Raw genomic sequence first — 17,309 nt, 5'->3', positions numbered from 1 at the left:
ATGTATAATAAATCTGAAGTTAAATCTGCCACCGGCATCTCCGAGAATCCGCAGAAGAAATCTGCTAGATCGGATAACCTATACGCGTCTCCGTCGTTCGTCGGCAAATTTCGAAAGTGAGTTGCAGAATAATTTCCATTTAGATTAACAATTTCCTCTTGACGTTCATTTCTGAAAAGAAAAAAGAAAAGAATTACCATTCTAAAGGGTTAAAGAATTAAAAAGTCGTCAAAGGGTTAAAGAGTTAAAGAGTCAGAGTGCTCAAAGGATTAAAGAATTAACGGGATCATCTTTTTCGAGATCACAAACCTTTCTTTATCGTTACCATCGCAAAAGAGTGGAAGAGTTAAAGAGCTGAATAATTAAAGAGTTTAATACGATGATTCTCTTTCAAAGATTTCAAGGCCTCGCCGTTATTATTCCAATATCGCAATTCACGTCGCGTTATAAAACCGGAAATTATAAAGTAGTACCAGTTGCATTCTCAATATCCGTGTGGTGTAATTCGTTCGAATGAATAATTCATGCAATTCGACGCGATTGTCGCCAATACATATACACACACACACACCGGAGACTGTACGACTTTTACGAGAGAAGCTCTTTCCGCGTTAACCCTCTCCTATTCATATACCGATCTGCCGCAAATTGCCTGTCACGATGAATTAACCGATACACTCGCGTTTTTCCGCGGAACGTAACGGAAATAAATGTTCCGTAACGGTACGTGTATGAATCGTTGCGTACAGGATCAAACGGTAGCGGTCGGATTAGTGGCGAATGTTTTTCATACATTCCAAATGCATTGACCCATTTGAGCCTGAACGTTTTTTATTCAACGCTTCTCTTATCGCCTGCACCACGATTCCACAGATTATGACGGTAATTAAGAAGGAGCCGGTGAACTTAATGGATGTCAGAAATTGCTTCCGCGGTAATAGACAATTAATCGTACCGAGGTCGTTAGGGTTTTTCGTGTGTGCAGATATACATGTACAGCGTCCAGCTTGATTATGCGCCAGTTTTTGCACGGTTAACTGTCGTAATCGATATATGAAACTTTCTTGCAATATTCTTTACAGTTAGCCTGGCTGTCCAAGAATAAACTCGATTCATTTCCATGCATTTATTAACGTATCCTTGAATCTGTGAAAAAAATTATGAAACATATGGAAATATTGCGCAGTTAAACATATGGCGTCTTTGCGTATTGTTCGATCAACTGACAAGTGAATTTGTCGTTATACTTCACTTTTGATCTCAAGGATTTTGATGTATTGTTAACTCGAAAATTACTGGGTACAAATTTATTAAGATATCAATCTGCGTAATTAGCGAGTGCGTTAAAGAACGATTCGAGTAAAGCACTTGAACGTAACGAAGAATAAACGAGCTCGTAGAGGACGCGCAGACGCTTAACAACTCGTACCTTAAGCCGTACTTATACTGTAATAGGCAATTATGATCGTTCCCAGGTTCACTGAGAGGAAGCAGAAATCTCAGTTCTCGAAAAGCTCGTCAAACTCTGAACCCCCGGTGAAAAACAAACTTTCGAATGATAGGAGATTAACGTCGAACCTTCCGAAAGACGCTGCTGCGCATTTTGGCAATTTCTACGGGATTCAAGCAAGTGCGAATAAACCTCAACCCGGTAGAGTAAAAAGTTTCCTGGAATCCACCGCCTCGTCTTACAAAACAACGCCGAGACTGGAATTCACCAGGCAGATGGTTCAGAAGTAAATAAAGGAATACAGTCAGTGACAAAGATCTATACACACTCGATAAATGTACACTTTTGTTAGCTGTTCAACTGAATTAATACAAGTCTTGTCAGAACATTGAAACGAAGTTAAAGTGTCACATGAAAGAATTTAATTAAAGAAAACTGTCGATAGGATTGAATTCTTGACACTTTAACATCCCTTTACACATATTTCGAACGAGCACTACACATTGTCAAATCACTATTACGCAATACTTTCACTACTGGTTCGCTACGCATGAAACGAAATCACCTTTAGTTCGTGACTTACGGAACACATATTAAAAAATGTATTAGTGTAATACATTTTTTGAAATTGTATAATTACAGTTATTTATGAGTATTTGTGTGTATAAGAAATATCGGTTTATTCAAAAAACATTTCTAAATTAAAGCTTGTAATCCGATATTCTATCTGCGACTGTGATTGGTTAATGCTTTTTGAAATGAAGAAACGAATCACCTGCGAGACACGTGACCCCTGAACGCCATAGAAAAATTAAAACGTAATAGCTTTAAACCATAAGAAAATGACTCATGCGTCATCTGTATTGAACGCGTCAATACTATTCATTTAGCATCGTACTCGTTCATTGCATACTAAAGATCTAACAATAACACCTTTCGTGCTTAATGCGTCATCGGTTAAACAATAGTCTTCCAAAGTGGAAGTTTCATTCAACGAAAAACGATGTTTTTTGATTAAATAATCAAGCAAAATATATACAAAGAAAGATCGAAGTATCCAAAATTCAACGCTACTAAATTTTTACCTTTGTTTCAAAGTTTTGCTAAAACTTATCATTTACACACGTATTTAAACACGAATGCTGACGTTTCTCCACTGACTGTACGTCGCCTGGAATGTCGATTAAGATACAAGGAAAATGATTTTCCGATTCTCAGACTGGAACGAACAGCTGGCACGGCGGAATACGCGCGACAAGTGTCAGCCTTATTAGAGGAGACGGTTGAACCGGCGCATTTCAAACTGCATTCACTGCCGGCCGAGAATTCGATTCCCGATGGGAGATACAATCCCACGGGATTCCCTCTCTGGTACAAGGAACCTTATAAGATGCCGTTAGTATTCTCCAGCTCGTTACGTCATTCGATCTATTCCGTTAGGGGATTACAGGCATTACCAGAAAATAGGTTAGACACTCGAGCCCAGACGTAATGGACTTTTTCCATTAAGAAAGAATAATTCACAGGTGTACAGCTGCGATAATAAATAACAGGATTAAAAAAGGTGTCTCTAGAGAGTGTAATGGGACTGATGAATTTTCAGGTTCCGAGCAGACGAACTTTACAAACTTCTTAAGGAGAAATTTGATAACGTGGATAAAAGGGCGAAGGAAATATTCGACGAAGATTCTTCGGAGAAGAATTCGTGGGAAGATTTGAGTGAATACGATCAAGAAGAACAGGACGAGGAATGTGAACATTTATTAGGAAAGGAAAAGCCTTCGTTCAATTCGTCGTTAAACGAATCCTCCTCTACTACCGAGGCGAAAGATACAGATTCGAAGGAAAGCAACGAACCCATTAGTGATAAATCGTAAAATGTTGGAAGAACATGTAAAAAAATGTGTACTTGAATATAAATCGCAGAATCATCGGTTTTCCGTGTGTATCAACAAGAGCAATTAAAATGTATGTATATAAAATAGAATGAAGGCCTCGCGCAACAATGTTGCTCATTACGAGTGTGTTTTTTTTTCCATAGACAGGAATAGAGCAATTAGCATTTCGCTATTAATGCAATCGAGCATTATCAGAAGTTCTGACAGCTCGATCGGGAAATTCATCTCGGAGATTCGTTTCAAGTGTTAATTAGAAGCCTATGTTATTACTTACTTGAGCACTCTGTAATTATGTTAGCTACTAGGATCGCCTGTGAATCTAACCTAACCTTGACTTCATTAATTAACGAACGGGTGCGAAAAGGACGAGAGAAACGAGTGGCTAGTGACGAATCGCCGGATATTCTATCTTGCATGCTTCCGTCTATCTCTAACCTTTTCAATTCTAACCTCTTCTACCCGCGAATTCTGCGATATTACAATACAATAGTGATAAGTATTCACAGGATAATTCATCAGAGAAGAGATCTAGAAGATTCGTGGAATTACTCCATGCTTTACCTTCGTTGAAATGAATTTAAAAGAGAAAGAAGCGGAAAATATTAATGGTTAATATTGAAAAGAATGGAATCCGATATCGCACGACCCAGGCGAACGATTCGATGTGGTTTCCCGTTTACTAAAAGAGGGTGGCATTATCCGAGGCCGGAGTGTTCGCATTGTTTTCGGTTCAGTGGAAATGCAAGAGGGCGCAGGATGGGGTCTCGGCACTTATCGATTATTCCGTCTGCTAAGCCAAACGGGCTTTTCGTGTATCTTTAACGTGACAGAAAATTAGATTTCTATATCAAAGAACGCACTTAGATCAAGTAGGATCAAGGAGGAGGAACTTTTGGATTATCTTAAGTAGGAAAAAGAAGATTCTTTTTTTTTTCTTCCATCAATTCTATTCCTTCAAAACACACTTCTCGACAAAAAAGTATGTATAATATACACGTTGGTTTATTTCTTCTTGAAACTATACAGAATGGTCCACAGCGAATCGGAGACTTGTTTAAATAAGTTATTTAACCATCGAGGCCGTCGGCGTATCTTGAATGTGTCGGTTATTAAAATTGGGCGCACCGGATTAGTTTTACACCTGTGAAAAAAAGGGTATAGTCTGATGAGTATGTTAGACGCGGCTCGATGAACGTGAAAACTCATCGATCCGTTCGCGATGCAATGCAATAATCTGGTGAGAATGGCAGTATGTAGTATCCGGGAGACTCTTTGTTGCTTGCATTTAGAATTAATCGCTGTACAAAGCTTCAATTAAAAATCCTATCCGTTTCTTCTACTCGTTCCTCTATCAGAGGCAGCACACCAGTCCCAAAAATTGCACCACTATCGACGTTCACGAGGAACTTCTTCTCCCCGTATCTTCCATCTTCCTTGAACGTAATCCAAGGCTATTGAAGTACAGTAAAATATATCGCTCGTTCCTTTTTTCTTATTTTCTGATATAACAATACGCGTTTTCTTTCGTTCTGTACTCCACGCAGTACGAATGTTTTACTTTTTTTTTGTATGTTTGTTTGGAGCTGAACGCGACTAGCTCCCGTCAGATTGATATTTTCGAGGCCTTCCCTAGGTCTTCTTCCACGAATAATACATCTCCAGGGGTCGATTGACGCGCCAGAATTTATCGTTGACCTGTCTCAACGTCTGAGATCCACTGAGCACTACCAACTGGCCAGGAGAAGGTGCTATGTAGATACAAAAGTTCAGTAACCTATCTGATTCTGATAATTCTGTGTCCAGGTCCAAGGTTAGTCGCATGGCTAAGTATTTACTCAGATGATCCACTGGAAGAATTAATAGATATCATTCTAAATCATGTACTAGACTTAAATAAGTATAATTCTGTGAAATATTCACCTGTCGCATTAGCAGTCGTTTTTATATATCGAATACTATTCTCTTTGAGGGCTTTAATCAACGAGTTATCGCCGGCCATCTCCGTGGGATGTGGTTTAAAAACGAGTTCGATCTCGTTTAGCATTAAAGGTTCACTAGGACCTTCTCCTTCTGTATCTACCATAGAATCACCACCACCAGTCTCTGCTTCAGCGCTAGAAGAATCGTTCTCTGAGTTTTGTAGACTTTTCTGCCTTTTTGGTGGCTTGGGAATTTGATTTGCTGGGTTTGGTGATGGTGTGGTAGAATTTCTGGATGTGGTACCTGAAAATAGTGATTCTACTTGTATTATATTAATTTACCCAATATTACTTTGAACAGCAGAGCTATTGGAAATTTCTTAATTACCTCCACTACTGTTGTTTAAAGGGCCTGTTGTGCTCTGAGAGGAGTCACTCTGGTTTGCAGCATTAGCAGCATTTGGAGTGGCTGGTGCACTAGCATTTTGAGAATTATTGTAGGATGTAGCATTGCTGGCATTTTCTGACTCATTGGCATTTTTCCTAGAGCGTTGCGGGCGATTTTGACTTTGTAACTTGATCCCTTCTGTAATAGAGTTTACCAATGCAGCCTGCGAATGAGATTTGTTCAATTTTGCCAGTACTCTCTCCTGGTGTGCCTCATATTCATCACGGCTGGGGTATATCTTGGAGATGAGTAAATCAAAATTGGGATCTGGTCTGAGGGACCTTTTGGATACCAGTTTTTTCCTACATGTTGGACATTCCTGAAAAAACCATAAAAATTTCATTTCTAACCTCCATTAACACAAACTCACTAATTCCACCCAGAAATCAAAGAAATATCCATCAAAACCACAAGTTCACAATGAATTGCAAAATAAACATACGAACAATTAACTAAAAATAATAATCATAATTTTTGAATGTTGACAGAATGGTGAGAAATAGAAATCATTTCCATATTGACTAAAAAATGAATCCACACGTTCCCAAATTCAGTAAAACAAATAAATCTCACATTCCAAATCATCCAGGCGGAATATAAATAGAATGGAGCAACATGGTGCAGCATTTACAACGCACTTTGAAAAGCGCGCTAAAACTACGGTATCTGACAGAACAGGTGCAAAGTGCACTCGCGTTCTACTGTTCCCATTCTCTTGACACACTACTACCTACCTGCCGTAATTACAATTCCAATCTACGCACGAAAAACAATCTCGTGTTTATGTGACAGTGTGACATATACGAGCATTGAAAAAAAAAAAGAAACTGTCAGGGTATTACGCTGAACGTTCGCGCTTATTTTTGACGGAACAAGAAACTTCCAGGAACCATTTTCACCGTACACGTAAGCACAGAATTCTAAATTACAACGCATGAACGATTTTACAAGGATCACGTACCTTATTACCGCTCCTGAGCGCCGTAATGATACAATCGGAACAGAAACGATGGAGACATTCCTTGGTGGTCATGGTCTTTTTCAACATGTCCAGACAGATCGGGCACATAAGCTCACTGTGCAAACTCCGCGGGCTAACAGCGATTTCCGTGTTGTCTGTAATCGCATCTTGAGGTGTCCGATGAAGCTCGTAAAGCGACAATTCCCAAGTTTTATTCAAGCCAACCTGCTCCGCGGAAGCCATCTTGACCGCATACAAGCCGTCAGCTGAAAAACCTGGCACACACAGTGGATCCCTTGTGAACGCGGATTATAGTCATCTTGCGGCGAGGGTATCGAACTTTTACACTGTACTACGGTCGTTAAAACCGTCAAAAATCATTTAGTTCTGAGAAAAAGTTATCCACAGAGTTTCTGCAATGAATTCTTCCCTTTTCATGAACGTCCGCGAGCGTGATACTCGAGACCACTATGATAAATAACCAAGTAGAGTAAATAAAAAAACGATAGGATCAAACAGAAAAATACGACGTATTTATAATTGTAGAAATGAAAGAGAAACATCAACTTTTTGACGAGAAAACATACAAAATATGATTTTTTTACCGATAAAGGAAGTGAGGAATCAGAATGATTCAAAGGAGGAGATTCCGCAGAGTCGATAAAGTGGGTTTCTGTAATCAAAGGGCGGGCGTCTTCAAAGCTGGCTAATGAGCCGCGATGAGTTGATAAACTAGCCAGGGCAGACACCTGTCTCCTTTTATAAATAACTCCAATGGACTTAATATCCTCGAGCAAATATCCTTGGCTTCTATAATCAACACTGAGACGCGTAGGAACGATTGTGTAATCGTAAATGAAGGAAGGAAGAGGAGAATGGACAGAGAAAAATACGGACACAGAGGGCGGGAAAGCATACAAGCGTAGGCAAAATATGTTTCCTCGTTATAAATAATATAACGGTATATAATACCGTCTGAAGATGGGCGTAGGCTCGGCCATTGCCGCGTCTTTCTGTAGTGAACCAGCTAGAAGATGCATTCGTGCGGCGATCTAGCTTGGCAAACTAGACCGACGAGACCCGAACACCTTTTTTTCCCTGACCTTAACTGTAGATAACCGTAATTGCGACTGTCGGTACTTATCAGGAAAACGTGTTTTATCACCTCTCACGAACGATACCAGCAGCATCTTCAATCACCTAGAAGAATGTTATCCATCTCTCGCCACTGCTCGTCTTCGATTTGAATGGGAAAAAGAATATTCAATTACAGTCAGAACACATATTCCATTTACATCGAGTGGCTCTCAACGGCGACACGAATGGATTTCTCAATTGAAGAGTTCCATACGGGAACGTTTCAATTACCATGAGGTAAAATTTTCAGGTTAGGTAAATGAAATGTAGAAATGAATATTTTAAGCATTTACCGGTACAGAAATTTCTTTTCCCTGTGGAATGCCAGTGGATCGCTTTAATATCGACAGTAATTCTGTACAATTACTCTTACGACGTTGTTACGTAACCATAGAATTGTTTTCCCGCGTAAAAACGAGTCGAAACGAGCGGTTAAACCGTTCTAACCTACGAACCGTCGTAGCATGTTCGTAATGAATTTTTAAATATTATCTCAACAGAGTTTCAAGTTTACAAATGGCCCATTAAAACACGCCTACGGGTTCACGAAATGACTCATACATAGAATGAACATTAAGGTTCACTTACAGATGTGGAGTTCGAAGAATCAGGTACATACATACACCACTTTACTTTATGCTCGTAGTTCAACGAACCCAGAAATGTCAGCTATTAACATGTTTATGACTTTTTGATCGGAATAGGCGAACCATTACCGTTCGTTCGTAAAAATTCGAATAAATGTATGGAAAATTTATAGGTCACTCGGCGAACGATACGGGGCGACATGTTCCACTTAACGGTGATCCTGCCCCGTCAACTTTTTCGACTCGTCGTCGCCTTTGGCGTAGTACGACGACGCATCGTGACCGTTCACTTTATTAGAGAAGAAAAGAAAAAAATCTAGGTTGACCGAGGAAACGTAAAATGGTGAATTTTTATTTGATTCTTAAAGGGGAATCAATAAAGATCTATATGTTAAATTTAACCTATCGTACAAATGTTAAATACGAGATATCTTTCGTAGGAGAAAAATCACGGAACATTCCCACCCCGGGTTGAGTGAAGCGTGACAAGAAAGAACTGCAGGAAACAAGGCGAGACATTAGAAAACTCGGTAAAAACAGTCAGATTGCCACATTGACATGCTTTCTAGCGGACAATCTTTCTCCGGAGTGGCTTATGTAATTCCCAGTCACGATCCTCTCTGTACGTACCACTACTACCTACGTAGCAATGCCAAACCACGGTCACACGAGTATTATAGATATTACGCATCCTTTTCTTGCCAGACTGCTTCTGCTCGTGGAATCGTATCTTCATTTTACGCAACCCTACTGTCTGAACGGGTGTAATAAACGCCGCCCATTGGGACCCAAGTTCCCGCTTGGTTCACTGTAATTTTCGAACAATATCTTCTTATGGTGCTGATTCGACATGCTTCCAGTATGAAAAAAAGACGGCAATCTGCGGATTCTTATTCACCTCTGTTATTCATCACGTGATAATTCTGAAAACACGAACGACGCGAAAGGAAGAAGAAGAAACGTTTATAATCGATCGAGCGAGGAGGATCGATCGAGTTGCAAAAGAAACGTACGATCATTATCTTCCAGCAGCTTAACGAGATATTCCGCTGCGAAGAGTGAGAAACTCTGATCTGTTGGATTTCAAGGTCTCGCAGATATATGTACATTTTAATGAAACAGAATCTTAAACTAAGGGCTAGAATGTTTTTCTATACGTAGCTCAAATATCAATGAATGTATATGCAAAACATGGTTGCTACAGTCTTATTGATTTTTTTACAAAAAATTCTTAAAGATACGAAAGCAAAAGCTCTTGGTCGACCGACGAACGTTTCGACGATTTCGTTGACTTTCCTTGGTTCGCTTCTGGTAGACTCCAATAATTATCGTTTCTTTCGTAGCTTCCTTGTTCCCGACATTGCGCAAGCATCCGGAAGGAGCGGTGTTCTTGCCGCTTGATACATGGTTACAAGTATCCGTTCAGCCCAGGTCAAGCGTGAATCTGACCCAGTAGAATCGCCGTGTATATACTCCAAGGATCCATCCTGACCCACGAGGATTAACCAGCAGCTTAGCCAAGTTCTAACGCTTCCGATACTAAAAGATCCATCTTGCATGAAGAAAGGTCACTGCCTCGCGTGAAAGGATCGAGCTTTCATTCACGACACGGTTACGCAAAGGTTACCACGGATCGCTCGTCCAATGAAAATGGAAGTTTTACCTTGAAGCTCGTGTTCCAGTTCGAGAGTGTTCACACCTTGCACGTTTCAATCGAATGCCACTCGCCGGGGTAAAAATGCGACTGCGGCTTGTGCGTACAGAGAATGTCCAAGGTTTCTCGGGACTAATTGTTGCATGTATTATGATAAATAGATAGAGGAGACAAATATTTAGAAAAAGAATGATACATAAAAGTGTAAAAAAATAAGAAAAAATATGTTTCAAGAGGATGTGGAAAAATGATAAAAAAGAAGGTTTTAGAAACGACTTAAAAGCTAGAAAACTGAATAAAATAGAAACTGAGCTGAATCAGAAAACCTTGAAGTTCGAATAACTATAAGCTAGTAGAGAGACGAATAATCAAAAAGTGGATCATATAAATAACCAACAGTTCCGGTTCCACTTTGTTAACAATGTATAACAGAGTTTAAAAAACGCGGTTAAACATACAATTGGGAGAAGATTTACAGTAACAAGGTGGAAAATCTGCGAGTTCGGTGACATTATTAATCAAGAGCATTACGAGCCCACCGGTAATAATTACAAAAACCCATCTCATTAGTACATTCATACCGTTTCCATGTTCCCGACATTGCACAAGAAGCCGGAAGCAAGTACAGTTTCTTTCCACCGAATGATACACGAGTGCAATCACTTATCTCTTTGCACCGAACGCTCTAATCCGTTTCAAAGATCCAATCTGAATGTACAAGGAACCTTCCTTACTTTGAATTTGTCGACGACGGGATTACACTTCTCTAGGATACTATTTAAACGCGAAACCTGTTGGTTCCGCTACGGGATTTACATTAATCGATTAAGCGAGGTAGGAAAGGTATTTACTTTCAAAAATATCTTATTCTCCATAAGTTCCTGTTTAAAATCACGCGTAATTTATTCAATTACAAACATGTATTTTTTTGTACCAAATTGTTACATTAAAAAAAAAAAGAAAATTACAGCAGGATGTATTCTATAACGGTCCCAAAGAAAATACGTAAAATGTGCAAATTTAACATTTGAGCTTTTTAAATTTCCCGGGTCAAACCTGACACTTGATCTATCGTGTCGTTTTCAATTATGTATCTAACCTATGCAGTAATCATATAACCATTAAATAAGCAATTCTTCGATAAAGTAATACTTTTAGAATTGCATTCAATTGAATAGTTACAATACTACGAACATCGGAAAATATTCATCCATCCGTGATGAAAGACTGAGCTATTAAAGTGTACAGTAATCGATAAGAAACACTTTTCACCGATTAAACGGTATATTGTGAAGCGAAGGAGGATGATCGATTATCATCAAGATGACCAACTGTCTAACAACAAACGTTGAACCGCGACAATAAATCGTCCAAGTGAAAACATGGTTTTTCTTCGGCTTTTCCTTCGCTTCGTTGATTAAAGGGGTCTTCTAGCGCGCTTGTTACACACCGGAGACCCATTTCCAGTCATGAAAACCGTGCTTCCACGCAAATCCCATCCTTCAGCACCGGTACTTGATTACCTTTCATTAGAAGTTCACGGTAACTATAAAATCCGCGAGACGCAGGTTATAACGGATTTGATCCACGAAAAACGTATCACGATAACTCGAATCTCGGATGATTACCATGTGAGTTAAAAAAGTCGACTGGCAGGATGCGAGTTACACGCGGGAAAGGAAGTATCGATTTTGCGAGACGTCTTATTAATACACACGGACGAGAGGTTTTACGGAGAAGAAGAAGAAGAAGATGGCTTGCCTGGAATTTCACCTTTTACCTCGATGAGCCGGCCAATTCAACCGAGGCCAGTAAATCGAGAAAACTACCGCGATGCTGTAGACTTGCCTGCGAGAGAGGTATTTTTTGTCGAGTCAAGTACGAGGAACAATTTACTTTCTCCGGGAACATAACCAAACAACCAGTTCCGAAATCAATTTCTTCGTGCACAGTGTTCCTTTTCGTCCGGGGAAATTACACGTTTGCCATTCCGGCTACCGGCAAAACCGGAAAAATTAACGTGTTTCGTGTTGAGGGTAAATTAAGATTAAATGGAATGATGGAACTTTGAAACAACGTCGAAGAATCGCGGTAGAAAAATAGATCTTCCTTGTTTCGCACTTGCAAATTGAAAACACACCTCGTTTCAAACGAATTCTTTTACACGGAAATTTAGCATAAATTTGCAATTCAAATAGTCGTTAACTAGATTACACACTGTCTTAGAAAAATTGCGACGTCTGAGAACTTCATTTGTCGTCCGTTAAAAATGCTACTTCAAACGGCTACCGGTTGAACGACAAATTTATCTCAGACATTATCAACCACGTCGATCTTAAACATGAGATTCAAGTCCATAGATTAAACGATTACAGAAGCTGACACGTTATTCGAAATGTTGCAAGAAGATTCATAGATACGCGAATTAATTCCTTCTCATCGCTTCTCGATCGAAACGTCCGTGAGTTAGCGTTCCGAAATTCTTTACGATTGTGTACCCGCTGAACGAAGTAAACTGACCCAGTGTCGAATCGATGGCTCTGTTTATTACCTACAGGCCACTGAGTTCAGAGCACAACGTAGGTCGTGGCTTGACCCACAGTCCGAGAGAATCTTTCTGGACGTCGGTGAGGCGGGATGTAGAGGAGAGGCTCGACGGAGAGAGGCGATGCTCACACGTGCACCTCGGGGCATTCACGAGTTGGCAGTCGGCTGTTGAAACCCGCCCGGTGAATGCCTCTCCAGCCTCTCGTGCAAACATTTTTACCGACCTTTCGATGCACCCGTGGGGTGCGTTCGCGTACACGCTGGAATTTCTCCGCTAGGAGAAGAGAATTATTCACCGTCCGCTGTAAAATAACCGACGATCGAGAACCGATGAGAGCACACGTCGAACGAAGCACAGTGTCGACGAAGCGGTGACGCGTGACAGGGACATTGAAGAAAGTGAAATGTGATTCTCTGGTGTATGAGGAAGAAGTTACGGGACTGTCCGGGAGACTCGCTGAGTTTCACTGGACTTTAGTGATTACCTTTTACGTATACAGTGTTCTACGGGGAGAAATTTAGTGCAATTAAGGCAACGATACCGATCGGGGGAGGGGACCTCATGCGAGACCGTTCGAGCGATTGGAACGGGTGTACACAGTGCGTGTCGGGTTTGGCATTCGTGTCGGTTCTATTGGTAAATATTGCGACTAAGAGCGTCTATACGACGTACATAACCGGAGGCTGAGAAAAATTTGTCAAATTTTCGTCTGCGTTGAATTTCTATCGGTAACAGTTGGAACGGTTGATTTGAATTATACGGAACACGGAATCGGAGTGAAAACACGATCAAGTCACATCGCGAATAACAGTTCTGCGAAAGAAAGGTGCAAGAAATCGGCCGGCCATAAATGGTAGAAAAATGCTCCCCGTGTAGACGAGCCAGTCTAACGCAGTGTAATAACGGTTCCAACGATTTTTCACGTGTCAGTAGATCACTGGGTTCTATGGTCGTAACGTCTGCCACGTTTTTTGCTAAAGTTCACGGCACGCGATCGTTCCTGTCTTCCTCGATTAATCAGTAAGAGCTTCGCGTTTACGGTTCATTCAGTGACCAATTGATTCTCGTGATTGTGTTATGAAATTCCTGTCGCGACAAATTACCGTGAAACAATGATAAATCGAATCAATTCGACGTTATTGAAAATAACTACAGTAAGAGACGATTTGTTCGCGAGAAATTTTCACGACGAAACATCTAACGAACTACACTCGGTAAGATGAATGGCCGTTTGCGGCAGGTTGCGTTTCGAGGGAGCCTGTTCTTTTCCATACGTGTGCGCAAACGCGGTGAACAAGTGTGGGAATCGTCGAGCTACCGGCGACAGTGACATTAATTACGTTAAGAACACGGGGATAATGTGTCGCGTAAAACATGACAAGGACACGTGTACCGGTATCAGTAACGCAGCTTTAATTGCATCTCAGCTGTGGTTTAATTAAAGAAATTCTTAATTGAACGAAAAAATCAAGATTCACCGCTGGTACGTGTACGTGTGCGTGCGTGTGCGTTTGAAAATATTGCACAATAAAGATGGTGTCTGGTATGTAAACTAGCTAAGAGCATAGAAAACCGCGTTAAAGTCTTAAGGGGACAATTTATGAATCTGCATCCGCGGCGATATCTTAATAAAGTCGCGTCGTAAAAGGCGCGCTTTTAACCTCCCGAGGACGAGACGTAGGTACGCGGGAATATATTTTCTAAACGCTCCCTTCGAGAGGTTGGCCAGGCCCGTAATTACGCAAGGTAGAATCGCGGGGGAAGGGGGGGGGACAATGCCTTAGATAGGGAGATATCGGTGAGACATCGCGCGAGAAAAATTCCTCATTGTCCGAGGAATGTGGGTGTATCGGGCGAGATATCTGGCCCGATAACAAGGAAAAATCTTGCCACGGCTGAAGGGGGAACGACAAAAAGCACTCTGCGTGCAGTGCATATCGTTAACTTTTTTAGCCAGCGTGCGAGAGCAAGTGGACAAGAAGAATAGAGAAGACTCGACACAACAGATAAGAAGGGAGGATAGAAATCAAGGTTAAAAATCGACCGTCAAAAACCAGGAGGTAAAATAATTAGAATTTTTCGCTGAACGTAGAAAGAAAACAATCTGCTTTTTGCGTATGAAGTAAAGAAGAAGAAAGTGGAAGGCAAAATTGATAAAATTGAATTAAAGATCGATCTGAGAGAAGATTGATATATAAAATGCATTTATAAACATGCTCTGAGGGATACATGAGAGAACTAGATCAAGAGATCGAAGATTACCGACAGAAGGCAGAATGGGTAACACAAGATCCCAACCTTGCCGACGGGGCAAGTCGCTCTACTTGTTCTACCTTATCCATAGAACGTGGAGCATCGTGGCTGACCATCGGAAGGATCACGGTCGCTCAGACGATACCGATCGAGAGACAGATTTATCATCGAGATGCAGTGGGTGCAATCGCTGCGATTATGGACAGGACAGTCTTACTTTTGATAGGTAAGTTAGTTTTCTACTACAAGATTAATTTTGTGAAGAAATAGCACAAACGAAGTATAGGATAATCTGTCACTTTCTTCTACGTCTGTGTTGATATATCTATTTTATATCTCGTTTGTGGTAAAATTCTTCGTTACCATGGTTGATATTACTACGATCGATAATTTACGTAACAGCGCCACCATCTTCGATCTATATTACATTTTTCCCGCCAAATCTCCATGCCAACGGTAACATACGCCGCCTGGCGGCCATGTTTAATATGAAAGTAATGAGTGGCTTGTACGAAAAGTGTGTAAAAAATCTATCTTCTATCGATGTTTATTTTATTGTTCAACGATTGTCAGTTTTTAATCGCATAAAAACATGCAGTGCATCGTAAATAAAACGGTTACAGTTATTTCAACAATCTACGACTCTAAAATTACGCGTAAAAAATGTTGCGTCATTTTGCCAACTACGGTAGCACGAATTCGCGCTTGTCGCAAATCTGTCATCCTTTCGTCGTCGCATTCTCCCTAAGAAAACCTCATAAGAATCGACCAAACGTGTTTAAAAACGTTGTTTGAGATCAATTCGAGATGCAACATTAGTTTCTATCCGTCAGTTGAATCTTCGGCGACAACTTTGCAATAACTATTGCAGCCGTTTCGCGTCACTGGCGAAGATTGCTCGTTCCGAAAGCTAGTTCTACCACTGGATGTTTATCCCGTGGTTATTCTACATGCAGAACGGTAAAGAAAACCGCTGAATATCGACTACGTGCTCTTCACGTTTGTCCTTTCTGCCCCTTCTACGTGACGCATCACAGGATAAACTGAAACCTGGCTTACATTACGAGCAGGTGGAGGCGCCGGTGTCAGTAAACCTCCGGTCGTCTTAAAGAGCGGATCGCGTCAACGAATGTCTCTCTTCTCTCATGGGGCCTCGGTGAACGAAATTCGCGACAGTTCCACGCAATTTCAACAATGAAACTTAACATCGCCACCGTCGTGTTAGTTCGTGTTTCAATTTAATCTCAAGTGCCCTTTGGACCATGCACCGGGACAGTTGAACGCGGAACACGTGTGACTGAACAATCATTTCAGGTAACATTTATAACCTCGTTATCTTTTTTCTTTCTCTAACAGCGATTTAACCTTTTCGCGAGTTTTACACCGAAGTACAAAATACTGCCACCATTTGTGCACATGCGTAGTAGAATTTTTTTTTCGTTATTACTAACACTTCGATATTTTACTAAAGAACCATGTACAAGGTGTTCCAAAAGCGACGATATAGACGCAAAGGGGATGATTCTAATTGAAAAAAATAAATTTTAAATATAGAATAAAATTTGTTCGTAAAGAAAGGTTAGTTTTAGAGGGAACGGATATTGAAATATTTTCGTGAAGATACAGTTAGAAGTATTTGAATTAGAAGACGGTATATCGACACAGAAAGCACACGTTACTCGAGATGCTTTCACGCACGCGAACACAAGACATTAGCGTTCTTTATTTTTCGGCCATTTCCCCGAAGATGACGACGACAGGATCTCGTTTGGACTTCGTTCACCGGTTCTGGATATCTGACGACGTCCCTCGAGATGCATTTTCGACCGTGAAAAAAAAGGAAAGAAAAACAGAAAGCTTAACGAGACGAGCCATTTCATTCACACACGTTCGCCATGTGTAAAAGAGGAGCACGGAACTGTACTAACAAATCAGGCCATACGAATGTGTTAATGAAATAATACAAGGGAACGTAATTGTATTTGGTGGAAAGAAGAAAAAACGAAGGATCATTATATCTTTGGTATATACCAATTATAATAGCAATTATAGGAGACTTTGTTAATTTTTAATCTTTTTTCTCCGAATGCAAAATCCGTATAAGTTTTCTCGCGTACGATTACATATATACTTTATTATTTCCATTTTGTTGCATACACGACCGTGGAACAACACACCGGTGTTGTTCCATTGTTCTCTGAATGAAAACCCTTGCTTCAAAAAACAAGCCGTGGAATCGGGACTATTATTCTTCCACGATCCCGTCCCTGATGAATAATAATTATGAAACATTCCGTGAGACAAAGAAACTTCGACGAAATGACGAAGCTCGTTTCAGAGAAATATTAAGTGGCCGGCTAAATGTCTGAGTACTCGTTTCAATTAAATTTGTCTCGTTGTCTTTCTTAATCACAGCGTGGGCTCTTGTGTCAAAGATCACGAATGGGCAAATTT

General features: G+C 40.5%; 3 protein-coding genes across 4 annotated transcripts in view; 2 read left to right on the top strand and 1 right to left on the bottom strand.

Annotated features, from left to right (window-relative positions):
- LOC108579448 lies at positions 1 to 3,327 on the top strand. The gene is made up of 4 exons (XM_017942993.1): positions 1 to 116; positions 1,476 to 1,736; positions 2,669 to 2,845; positions 3,054 to 3,327. The coding sequence occupies exons 1-4, from the start codon at positions 1 to 3 to the stop codon at positions 3,325 to 3,327; spliced, it is 828 nt and encodes a 275-aa protein (XP_017798482.1).
- Positions 3,328 to 4,433: 1,106 nt separating this feature from the next.
- LOC108579611 (E3 ubiquitin-protein ligase RING1) lies at positions 4,434 to 6,943 on the bottom strand. Of its 2 annotated transcripts, none has more exons than XM_017943193.1 (4): positions 6,677 to 6,943; positions 5,656 to 6,034; positions 5,269 to 5,571; positions 4,434 to 5,195 (listed from the first exon to the last, which is right to left on the bottom strand). In XM_017943193.1, exons 1-4 carry the CDS (start codon positions 6,917 to 6,919, stop codon positions 4,978 to 4,980), a joined length of 1,143 nt encoding a protein of 380 aa, XP_017798682.1. In that variant the 5' UTR covers positions 6,920 to 6,943; the 3' UTR covers positions 4,434 to 4,977. The 2 variants fall into 2 exon arrangements, with proteins under 2 accessions (XP_017798682.1, XP_017798681.1); XM_017943192.1 differs by having other exon boundaries at positions 5,269 to 5,586; positions 6,677 to 6,930.
- A 7,935-nt stretch (positions 6,944 to 14,878) lies between these two features.
- LOC108579642 overlaps positions 14,879 to 17,309 on the top strand; it is a 57,058-nt gene continuing 54,627 nt past the window's right edge. Inside the window, exon 1 of the mRNA XM_017943228.1 lies at positions 14,879 to 15,081. Coding sequence (XP_017798717.1) covers positions 14,879 to 15,081 — 203 coding nt within the window. The remainder of the gene's footprint in view (positions 15,082 to 17,309) is intronic.

Source organism: Habropoda laboriosa, unplaced genomic scaffold (genome assembly GCF_001263275.1).
Source record: "Habropoda laboriosa isolate 0110345459 unplaced genomic scaffold, ASM126327v1 scaffold33, whole genome shotgun sequence".
NCBI classification, from domain to species: domain Eukaryota; kingdom Metazoa; phylum Arthropoda; class Insecta; order Hymenoptera; family Apidae; genus Habropoda; species Habropoda laboriosa.
Note: the sequence above shows the minus strand (reverse complement) of the source record. Positions and strands in the feature narration are given on the sequence as shown.